Source organism: Strix uralensis, chromosome 3, assembly GCF_047716275.1.
Source record: "Strix uralensis isolate ZFMK-TIS-50842 chromosome 3, bStrUra1, whole genome shotgun sequence".
Taxonomy (NCBI): Eukaryota; Metazoa; Chordata; class Aves; order Strigiformes; family Strigidae; genus Strix; species Strix uralensis.
The window spans coordinates 8,357,787-8,369,800 of NC_133974.1; the positions used below are offsets into that span (position 1 = coordinate 8,357,787).

Consider the following 12,014-nt stretch of genomic DNA (forward strand, 5'->3'; position numbering starts at 1 on the left):
CCGGTCCCGTACCGTCTCCCGGAGAGATGATCTCGATCTCTACCCCCATGGCGGCACCGGCGCGGCTGGGCTCGGCTCAGTACCCCTGGGCTCGGCTCAGCACCCCTCGGCTCGGCGCGACCCCGCTCCCCGGCGCCGCCGGACCCCAGTGCGGGCATGTCCCTCCGCGCCCGGCTGACAGGGGCCTCCCCAGCTGCCCGTCAGCCGCCCGCAGCCAATGCGGGGCAGGGGCGGGCAGCGCGGGGCGGGGAGGGGAAGGGGCCGCCCGCCCCCGCCCGGCGCGCCCGGGGGCCGCCGCGGCTGAGGGGCACCCGGTGGCGGGAGGACCCGCCGCCATCATCCCCGGCCCCCGTCCCGGCCGTGCTGCTCCCTCCCCCGGGCAAGTCTCGCTTCGGCGGGGGTCCCCCGCCGGTTCCCCGGGGGGGGTCTTGCCACCGTTCCCCTGCCCCCTCCCCGCCGTCTGACTGTGCCCGCCGCGGAGTGTGAGGGGGGGGCGGGGGGCGGTGTGGCGCTGCCGAGCGCGGGCAGGCGGGCAGGCAGGGGAGCGGGCAGCGCGCTCCAAAAACCCACCCAGCCACGGGTGCGGGGGTCAGCGTTTTCCCCGTTACAAAGGGCCCCGGAGGCTGCACCCGGGCTGCGGGTTACGTCTGCCCGTTTCTGTTGGGGGGCAGCGGTACCCACCGGTGGTGCCCCCCCGGCAGCCGCGGATCTCCTGCAGGCCGCTCTGAGGTACCTTTGAGTTTCACTGCGCAACACAGTTTATAACTCCCTGCCCGAATCCGTGTTTTAAGAAAATCACTGTATGTATGTATTGCTCAGGTGAGATTACAAATTCAAAAGCCCGTGCAAGAGCTACTACTTCTGGCGAGTGTACCCGAAATAGATGAAAAATACTGTTCCCTCATAAACTTACTGTGTACGTGAATCTCACGGTTTCCACTGACTCTAAAGGAATAGTTCTGTTTACAGATCTGTGTGTTCTGGGTTAAAAAATACAAATGGAACCTCAACATCATCAGTTTTCCAACTGAAAGAGCTGTCTGTATCCATCTAATCCCAAACTGGGTTTCCCTGACATTGCTCTTTCAGGATTTTTATCAGTTACAAATTGGATTCCATTCATGGAATAAGATCTTCATCTACACGGGGCAGTTGTCAGGATGATGGAACTGGGGAATTACTGTTGTTTTGTAGCTGTGATAATGTGGCCCTTGCATCTACGCCCCGAACCGTACCGACCATCTGCCCGCTGCTTTTCACGCTGTCCTGATCAGACTGTTCACCCGCGGGCTTTATCGCATGGGGGTTTTACTGTGCGTCGGACACTCCAAAATTACTGGGCCTGGCTGGGTGAAGCTCCCCCAAAAGTGGGCAAGTGAGGAAAAAGCCTGAGTTTGCATGAGTTCAGAAGCAGTAATGAGGACTGGACAGGGATTCCTTCAGCCTGCCTCCCATCCCAGTTAATTCTGCATGTTTATGTAGGATATGTAGAATAAGCAGGCACTTACTTCAGTTGATCAGAACAGGTCTGTAACGGTGCAAATTCTGAAAAGGGATTGTTTTCAGTACCAACCTCAGAATGTAATTTGTTCTCTGGTCAGTAAAAAGATTCTAAAAATGCATTTGAGAAACAGGAAAATGCCAGGTAGGGGATAAGTGGCATGGAAGTATTAAGACATGAACATTGCTAATTCCAGATGTGCCTCAGAGTCATTACAGAGCAAGAAGGATGGCACGGCCAAAGCTGAGCATCTAAGGGGAGTTATAAAGTGAAATTCTAGGTACACAGTGTCCTAGTAGGGCCCGTGACTTTACAAGAAAGGGCTGCTTTCATCCAGGCTCCAGGTAGATGTCTATGTCCTCTCGGACAATCAGAACATCAGAAGGCATAACTCTGATGGATAAAAACAATTTATACTTTGCTGGATTGTCTTTAGCCTTTACAAATACATGCTTCCTTTGATCAGGGCTACACATCTCTCCATGAATCTGTGATTCTATGATGATGGGAGAATAGCTGTTCCCAAGTTGTGTCTTGTGACAGGAGGAGATTGGACTCAATCATATAATAGATATAGTTCAGAAGGGACCACAGAATATCTACTCCAAGTGTCATCACAAATAATAGGCCTTAAACACAGATCCCAGCATCCTCAGGCAGACTTACAACCATAATAAAAAAAGCAAACCCACCAACAGCAAAATGCACAAGCCACAAAATGGGATTAGGAGGGACCAAGCAACAATCTAGGTCTAGATCTGTGGTATTTATAAGCATCTTATCCTATGGCCTCTTGCCCCATGCTGGGTCCCTAAATGCAGACATAGAGCTTTTTTTGGGCATGAGCCCAAAATGAGCTCATGTAGATCCCCGACACTTGTATTCCCAAGCACATGGAAAGAAAGGTGAGACCAAATTCCAAGATAGAAGAAAGAATCTGTAGAGGGTATCTCAGAATTGTTGGGTGAATATTTTTAAAAAATATTTGTCACAACAGATATTGAATAACAAATAATATTGGTTTTTTTCACCTTATAGTACTAACAGGAGGCATTGAGGTTCTCAGACCCTGTTGTTAACTACACAGCACGTGAAGATCTTGGAAGAGAAGACTGAAACAAGGAATGTCCCATATCTTCAGGAAAGCCTCTGAAATACAAAGGAAAGTGGTTTAGGATTGGCAGAGAATTGGAAGAGAGGCAAAGAGGACAAAGGGGCTAAGAGGGAAAGTCCATGGCCAAGGAAATTGCTAAAACCAAGTTATCAAAGCAGACCAGGAGATTAGTGTTTTTAAAAAAGCTCTTTGAAAGCTTTTGCACGATATCCACCTCCCCTCTCTTTTGGATCCAGCGTATCTGTATCAAGGGTAAAGTCCATTAGTCTCAGCTTTCAAGGCTCTATAGAGTTCACCTTCCTTGAACAGTGGTTTACCACAAGATCTTCCCACAGCATGTCTTTCTACCCTGGCAACAAAAACAGCGGCCTGGAGAAGCAGGGGGTTCTCTGAACCTTCCTTCATGAATGTTATGATGGAACCACATGACTCCAATGTCTAAGATTCCTCAGTGGTCACAAAGAGGACAAGTTGATCACAGTCGTTATGAGGTTTTGCAGAAACACAAAACCTCAAAGTTTAGCAGCAGAGTATCTAGTTTTCTTTAGTTAAAGCCCCTACAGCCTGCACTGTTTACAAACTATTTATGCATTTCCACTTTTAGGAAGACAAACAGTTTTCAAATTTTTAGGGTGTTTTTGTTTAGTTCATAGTTCCTATATTGTGAAATACCATTCTTCACTGTTTTTAAAATCTACAAAGGATCTACAAATCATGTGTAATGAATTCCATATGCATACAAAGAACACCCCTGGAAAGCCAAAGCACTAAACTGCCCATAAATGGAAAGCACAACTTCTGCAAATGTATAAATTCATGGAGGCCACAAAAAACCCCAGACAATACACATTCCCCTCACTAGCATCCATGTAGAAGGACTCAGCTTTACTTTGAAACCCAACTGCTGTTGGGTTGAATAATGAAAGCAAACTAAAAATGTTTTACAGATACTGACCTTTCACCTCACTGAACCAACATGCACCATCAAGTAATTTTAATCCAGAAGTGTACAGGACATGCAAAACCAGCACCACGCCAGAAAAAAAACGACCAAAATAAACACCAGCCTGCACAGCTCAGCAGGTCATGTCACTGCGAATGTTCCTGTGCATCGCTAGCCTTGATTAAAAAAACAGAGTCATGACAGAATCAGTGATTTCCCTCAAAGCAGGTGCCCTGGGCAATTCTGATAGCATACCCACAGTGATGACCATTTGATGAACTGATCAAAACACACTAAAAATCTCAACATGTCTGTCATAGGAGGGCCATCTCATTTCTCACCACTGCTGGTTCACAGGTCACAGAATCATCTAGGTTGGAAAAGACCTTGAAGATCCTCCAGTCCAACCATTAACCTCACACTGACAGTTCCCAACTACACCAGATCCCTCAGCGCTATGTCGACCCTACTCTTAAACACCTCCAGGGATGGGGACTCCACCACCTCCCTGGACAATCCATTCCAATGCCCAACAACCCCTTCTGGAAAGAAATGCTTCCTAATATCCAGTCTAAACCTTCCCTGGTGCAACTTGAGGCCATTCCCTCTTGTCCTATCGCTTGTTCCTTGGTTCAAGAGGCTCATCCCCAGCTCTCTGCAACCTCCCTTCAGGTAGCTGTAGAGGGCGATGAGGTCTCCCCTCAGCCTCCTCTTCTCCAGACTAAACCCCCCCAGTTCCCTCAGCCGCTCCTCGTATGACATGTGCTCCAGACCCTTCACCAGCTCCGTTGCCCTTCTCTGGACACGCTCAAGTCATTCAATGTCCTTTTTGTAGTGAGGGGCCCAAAACTGACCTCTTCTGCCTCATCAAGCTCTTCCCAACTCAGATACTCACTTATTCTCTATCACAGCGCTGTGAGTCATTATGAAGGTCTTCATCCTGATCTTCAAATCTTTTTACAGGACTATGTGAGGTCACCTCAGATATGCACAGGGAAGAGCTCCAGCTCCTCAGGATATACACCACCAGCTGCTAGAGCCATGATATTGGTAGCTCATGCTCCAGAATGGAGGCAAAAATTCCACAAGACCAGGACCTAACTAATAGAGCTCACTTCCAGAAGAGATTTACTAATGCAATTTACCACTTCCAAAAAAATGTGGGTTTAAATTAATGTCTTCAGACGGAGTCACACCCTCACAAGCTTCTGTCTCCCCAGTACAAGAAAAGACACTGACATAGTAGAGCAAGTCCAACCAGTCCAATGTAGTTAGTGGCTGGAGAATGCAGAGAGGGCAGGAGTAGGTTTGTTCAGCCTGCAGAAGACAAAGCTAAGGAAAGATCTCAGGTGCTGTCTACAATTACCTAATGGGTGGTGGAGAGGATGGTGCCACGCTCCTCTCAGAGATGCCCAACAAAAAGACAAGAAGCAATGGACACAAGTCACAGCAAGGGAAATTCAGAGTAAATATAGGGAAAAAAGTCTTCACAAGATGAGATATCAAACAAAGCCTTGAGCAACCTGACCGAACTTTGAAATCAAAAGCAAGCAGTTGGACCATATGGCTGCTAAAGGCCCCTTCCCCTAAATTGCATTGAGTCTGTGATATTTTTCTTACAGAATGAAGAAGAGAAGGAAATAAAGAAGCGGTAGTGAGGTTAACCACAGTTCTGAAATTGACTGCATGATTCTAAATCACTTTGGTTCTGTTTGCAATGCATAATGCTCCAAAGCAGCTAATTTCCTGGGCACTGCACAAAAGTGTGCGTAAAAATTAGCTAGCATCTCAGATGCAATATAGATATGAAATTGCAGCACCCATCCAGGCTGATTAGCACGCATGCAGATTGCTGCACTGGTATTGCTTCACTGCCTACTGTTTTGAAGCCAGCTTGCTGATCTGAAGATATGCTCTGAATTGCTCTGTGCCTCAGTATTTCATTTATGAAATGAGAATGATCATCCTGCCCATTTAGATTGCAAAAAATTCAGGGGCAGAGGTCCTCTTTTGGACCTCTGTAACACCTTGGGGCCCAGAGCCTAAATTTAGGGTCATGCAGTGTGGTCTCACAAATAAAATTTCCAATAATAACAATATCATAAGCAGACAGCCCAAGAGGATTAAATTTTCTCTTCCATCCAATCTTACATAGCAAAAAATGGATTAAAAAATGTAAGTCTATCTTTCAAACTGAACAAACCAGAACTGGAATCACATCTATAAACAGTAAACTAATTATTCCAGCTCTATCGTTTCCTTGCCATGGAAGTTAGAGAAGGAAGTCAGTGACTTTGAGAAACTTTGTATTTACAGTGCAACACATTTGCTGCTTTCTCCAGTAAAACTCTTTTCTCTATAGTTTTGGTATTTATTCTGCTTGTTGAAGAAATGTCACTGGCAAGACGTATTGGAAGCAGTTCAAACAACAGGAGAAAACCAAACAAACCACAAATATTAGCTACAAGCTTCTGATTAGTCTTTCGATGATTTTGGAAAATGTAACTGTGGAAAAGAAATTAACTGGCGTTCTCAATCCTCCAGATAAATGAATCAAGGGAGCTGGGTAATGGATTCAGAAAATTAAGGCTATATTTGTTTTCCTTCGTTCTGCATGTGCAATTATAACACTATTTAATGAGTTTCTAGAACCTTCCAACCAAGATGATCTGAAGTTACAACTAAAAGATCAGCAGGCAGTGAGGCAGGTTGTACACGTACCAGGACAGCTACAAGTAGGACAGCACAGAAAGATTGTAAAAAGTTGGGGGTTTTCTTGCATGATACTCCAAGGACAGCTTTAACTCTAGGTAAGTGTCAACAGACCAACAACAGCCACTAAAAAATCTCAGGCTTTTTACATTCATCTCTGGGACAAACACAAACACTAATCTTTCTGGAATTCAGTTCCTCATCAGGGTTGACCCAGCATTTGGCCTTTATATCTCTTACAGAAAGGCAAGGCTGAGTCAGCCATTCTGGGTTTGGCAACTATGGAGTCAAGGTGGCTGGATCCTGGACAACAGGTATTTAGGCTTAAACTGACCCTCAAGCGGAAAAATTTCTAATCCTTCATACTAGTGAAGTAGGACAGTATTTTTTTTTCCCTTCTAAATTAAGGCCTTATCTGAGATGAAACAGAAGGATAAAAGAGAACCATTGCAGCCTTTCAGTAAAAATTTAGACACAACAGGACCTTCAGTACAATTCTACCTAACACTTAAACTAGTTTAAGGGTTATGGATTAAAGTCATCATTCACTATAGCTCTGTTTCAGCTTACACAGAAAGTTATAGGTGAACTATTAAAAAAAGTATGTGGATAGCATAATGTTGCCACTGTTTCATTTTAATTATCTGGTTTGTGTTAGAACACATTCACCAATATATTTGTCTATATCGTGGGGACGGGTAGGGAGATCCTGCTAAGTCTAACTAGCGAGCACATTTCTAGGGAAAACCAAGTCAAAAAAAGCAAGGTGATTTGTTTTAAGGGTTTCCAAATACAGCTGGGAGGCAGCTCTCTTCAGATATTTCTGAAATTGCCCCATAAACATCCCTAAAGTAGAACAGCTCTACCAGTGACAGCAACAGCAAAACTGTTCATGTAACCTGGCCATCAGAAGTGTTTTCATCATACACCAAGCAAAATTAGATTCAGAGAGAGACCCCACGATCCTTCTCAGTCAATATGCTCAACTATGGTTTAACTGCTTGAATAGGTACTGGAATTCATGTGATTCAGAAGCAACCGATTTTGATATATGTTATGAAATTTGCCTTCTAGTGCACTTTCCAAAATAGATGTTGCTAAGAGTTTGACTCTGTCTACACTGTCAACCAACCAGTTTCAATGCAGGGTTATGTCAGGCTCATACTGTCCTGACTTATGTTACAATAATAAATTGTTTTCCCAGTGTAGACAGAGTTTAAGTGACACCTACAAATTATCAAGCTGTATCTGCTAAAAATATTTTAATCTTTTGTTCTTTTTCAAGTCACTTTCAAATGAGAGTGATCTGTTTATCATTTAGCCATGCAAGAACTTCCTAAGTCATCTGATGTGTTTGGTGCAAATGATAAGAACATCACTTCAAAAGTATAAATTTACCTTATCAAGTGAAAAAGAAGGTACTAATAAGAGACGTCTTCAAAAACAAATACATTTAATGCTTATGAAAGAAAAAGACTGGCATAATTTGGAAGCTGAATGTTGACTTACAGATGGAAAGACCTATTAGATCATTCATTCCCTCTCTTTGCCAAGGCAGGAATGTTTCCTAAAGAACATTTCATACTCTTCTGCCTAGTCTAATTTTAATAACGTAAGTACTGGAGTTTCTGTCACTTTCCTTAAGATTCTGTTCCACACAAACACAGCTCAAGCTCAGGAAATACTCCTTTTTAAGAACATCATCAAAAACTTGATTGCTTTATAAAACGAGCACAAGAGACTGGCATATACGGATGGGAGTATTAAGTCACAAAATAGTGGTCTGAGACAGAGGGGGCATTCGGCAGTGGGAGGGATGGTGGGATGTAGGAATCATGCAGCTCTAGAAAGGGCTATCAGTGGGCTGATCATTGATAAATGTGCTAGTTATAACAGACATGTGTGTAATGACTGCGCAACCATTCCTTGGCATTCATCTGTCCATAACCATGTCCTATCTGAGTACTTCAGCTAGACTCATAAAGTAAGAGTCATTTATCTATTTTAGTTACTTGAGGATGGAATGAATCATGCCTTAAAAGTGTCTGTTTCTCACCACTGACTTTTAAGCAAGTCAATAAGCAGGGTTAGACTTAGACAACTATAGTGTCTGTGTCTAGAGATATGTTAGAGAGGTGAGGCTCAACTCAGTTGCCCAGTGGGAGCTTAGGGACTACTTTCATGTAGGCAGCCATTTGTATATACCTCAACATAGAAATGTTAATTTGTGAGATGAATCCCACCTCTACATTTAAACCAGAAATGAGTCTCATTTTCTGCAACAATATTTGCATAAACACCCTTTATGTGCTTTCCTTCCCAATTCCTCACCTATTTTGCTTCAGCGTTGTGAAAGCCAGAAAAACTTTGAGCTCAACAGTCTTGCTGGGAGCAAGAATGAAGTGGCATTCTGAAAAGATTTCGTTCTTTTCTCCCCACCCCAATGAACCACAAGAGTCTCACTCTAAACCACAAATGGAAGGCTTGGGAGGTTAACAAATGCTCTGCCAACTTCACTCCCCCAAACTTGCTGGACTGCTGTGTTAGCATTGCATGGTATTTGCCTTTCTATTACAGAAGAGAGAGAGTTCCAAGAACCACAAACATCAAGAGGACTGTTGACAACACTCCTGCAAGACTGATGGATAGCTCAAGTTGGAACAGTATGATGGAGCATCTCTGGTGGCTTCCCTGAGATCCAGGGGGATTTCAGAGAATTGGAGGACAGATGTCAGAGATCTCCCTGCAGTCAGTTATATACTTACTACATTTGGAAAGTTGCCATCTAGCAGCATATCACTGAGTGTGGAAGTGAGTTCACAGAATTGGTGAACTTCTACAAGAAGCTGCAAAACTTTTGTCTGTACTCTAGCAGCATCTCCTCCATCATATGTGTGCCCATACCAGATGCCTCTATTTAGCAGATGACAGACCAAGTTAGCCTGTTACATTTGGCCCAGGCAGTCACTCCAGAAGGCTAAGACCATGGCGCTACAACTATAAAAGAAGTAGTCTTAGAAAGAAGCTGTGACTTTCCTGCCTGAAGTCTCTTAAGTTTGAATATAACTTGCATAGAAAAGATCAGGGCCTTACCTTTCCATAATAATTTGCATAAGTGTTTTTTTAATTAACCAAACTTCTAAACAGTTTCCTTAAATATATTTATGCAAAAAAGATAATCTTCCATTAGATCTTTCCCACTTTACGTGCCATACATACGAAAACGTGCTAGCTAGTGGGTTAAATCCCATTTTGAGAGCAGTAACAGCACACAGACATATCACTGTCAAAAGAATGCTGATTTACATAGTGTGATCAGTAGATCTGCTCTGACAGATTACGTATTTTGTATCTTTATTAACTGTGCATCATTTTTACATTCTGTTCCAGTTAGCTTGTGACAGTTAACTATTTTTTAAAATCAGATCTCAAGGCAAAGAAATGTCAATGTAGAAAAATAAATACATTACTCAAGCTTCTTCAAAGTATTGAACTAAATGACACATCAACTTAAATTGGTGAAATCATGGTGAGTAGCTTTAAATAGAAATATTTTTGAAGTAAAAATACCACAGAGCATTAGACATTTTATAAAGTTGAGTTAAATTAGTATTAGAAAAACTATTACTTTTATGTTTTTATTACATATTGAGCTGGATCTGTCTTCCTCTGAAGTCACCAGGAATATTAACATCAATTTAATTAACTTGAAGCAAGATTTAGCCCGGAAAGAGTTATTTTACCATGAATAAAGGAGCAAATGAAGTCTGAATCTCAGCTTTTCCAGCAAGGCAATGAACTCAGTTCCACAGAGATATTTAGATACCGAACTCCCACTGGACAAGAAATAGACAGGTAAATATATTTAAGAACCCGGAACTTATTAGCTCGGATCCATATTGAACGCAAAATGTATTCACCATTTCCCAAGACAGATGAAGAATAAGTATAGCAATGTGGGAAACAACAATATAAAATCAGTATTAGAAGAAAGGGTAGCTCAACCTCTGCAATGATGAGGGCTGGATTAATTTTCCAACATTCATTATGAACCATGGGAACTCATGGCTACTAACTAACAGCTATATGCAGCTCAGTGGGTGGTGGTCAGTTTTGGACCTTGTATGCTATTTCTAACATCCATCTTCTCCGAAGCAACAGAGACGGGCTGGCTGGAATCGCTCTGCAGGACAGAGCCAGCCAAGGTGCACCAGCTGAAACACCTTGTCTAAACCACACATGACATTCTGATCTGAGTTATACCAAAGTTAATCAGAGGCACAGAGATGGTAATAGGATCAGAATCTAGCTCAGTATCAGTGTAAAGACTGTGGTCACTCACTGAAGTGTCTCAGATTACTAACAGATTACTCTGCATTGCTTTCTTGGGTCTCAAAGGAAAACTGCAGTATTGCCAGGACAGTTTTCAATTACCAGCCTTTATTTTGAGTGTGCACTATATAGATCTGTGCATGCCAAGGTGACACAGAAATTTTTTTTTTTTTTTTTCCCAGAAAAATACACTAACTGAACAAGGGCAACTTGGTTTTTTCCCTCTATTTTTATCCTGTTTTCAAAAAATGAGGCTGTGCCAGATGAAAGTTTGTATCTTTCATTCACCTTGTGCGAATTGGAATTTGCTTTGATTCCAACTATAATTTGTTTAAATTCTGTAATCATGGCATAAGTTATATTTTTTTCCCCTTTGTATATTTTGCAAGTCTTCCATTATTTACACAGTTTTTGAAAGATACACTCTGAAATGTAATCTTATCTGAAATTAGTTTCATCATATATGGTGTTTATGGAAGTACTAGATGATTCTGTTCTCACAGAAGTTTCTTGCCCACATTATTCTCTCCCAACAAAATGAACCATGGGAGGAAATTTTCCTTGCGATCCTCAAACGTTATCCCAAATGGAGCCTGAAGTTCAAACCCAATTGCTACAGTATAGGCCTTGTGGTGTGTCCAAACCCTGCAGATTTCAAGGAACACTGAGCCTTAGAGATTTTTTTAAAAGGCCACAGCAAACTCATCAAAGATTTTGTGTCTCTCCATGAGTCTGGTTTCTCAGTGGGCCTCATCTCACTGAAGTTGTATTACAAACATTCCATGTAGTCAGAGATCTCTGAACCTCCTTTGCTTTAAATGAACTGTGTAGCTCTTTATCTGCTAAGCACACTTACTGATTGCCTTCAGACTTTCTAGAAAAAATCTACCACAGGATGTAAAGATGTTATGTGATAGGAAACAGAAGATGAATTATCCTGGTGAACTAAAGGTGCTAGAGTTTGGGGAAAGAAAGGTCTTAACACTGACAAAGCAGTAATCAGCTGTGAATGTATCATGCCTTCCTATGTCACCACCTCACTACCATGCCAGTGGAACTTTGTGGATGTTGTCATTTTTATATCTGAGTATCTTAGAGAATTATCTAGAAATAAATTTAAGTACATCAGATGAAGTTCTATTTCCTAATGCTTTCAGAGACAGATGAAAACCTTACCGTGGCTCTGCTACAAGTATTTTTCAAGACCTCGGTGTTTGTGAGACATCCTTAATTCCAAAATTGAGGATGATTCTGTTACTGGAAAATCTCATCGATTCAGCCTTGTATCACCCTCTGATAATGTCATAGACACTGCTGAAGAGAAGATGCATACTATAAGAGATGATGAAATGAAAAAAAACTAGCAAAGAAAGTGCAATCTTCCACGCAAGTAGTCCATGCTCTCAAGATGT

The 12,014-nt window shown here is 42.5% G+C and overlaps 1 protein-coding gene across 1 annotated transcript in view; it reads right to left on the bottom strand.

Moving 5' to 3' along the window:
* Positions 1–171, bottom strand: part of FKBP1B (FKBP prolyl isomerase 1B) — a 46,998-nt gene extending 46,827 nt beyond the window's left edge. Inside the window, exon 1 of the mRNA XM_074861463.1 lies at positions 13–171. Within this exon, the coding sequence (XP_074717564.1) occupies positions 13–49 (37 nt within the window). The 5' untranslated portion in view covers positions 50–171. The remainder of the gene's footprint in view (positions 1–12) is intronic.
* Between the last annotated feature and the right edge of the window lie 11,843 nt (positions 172–12,014).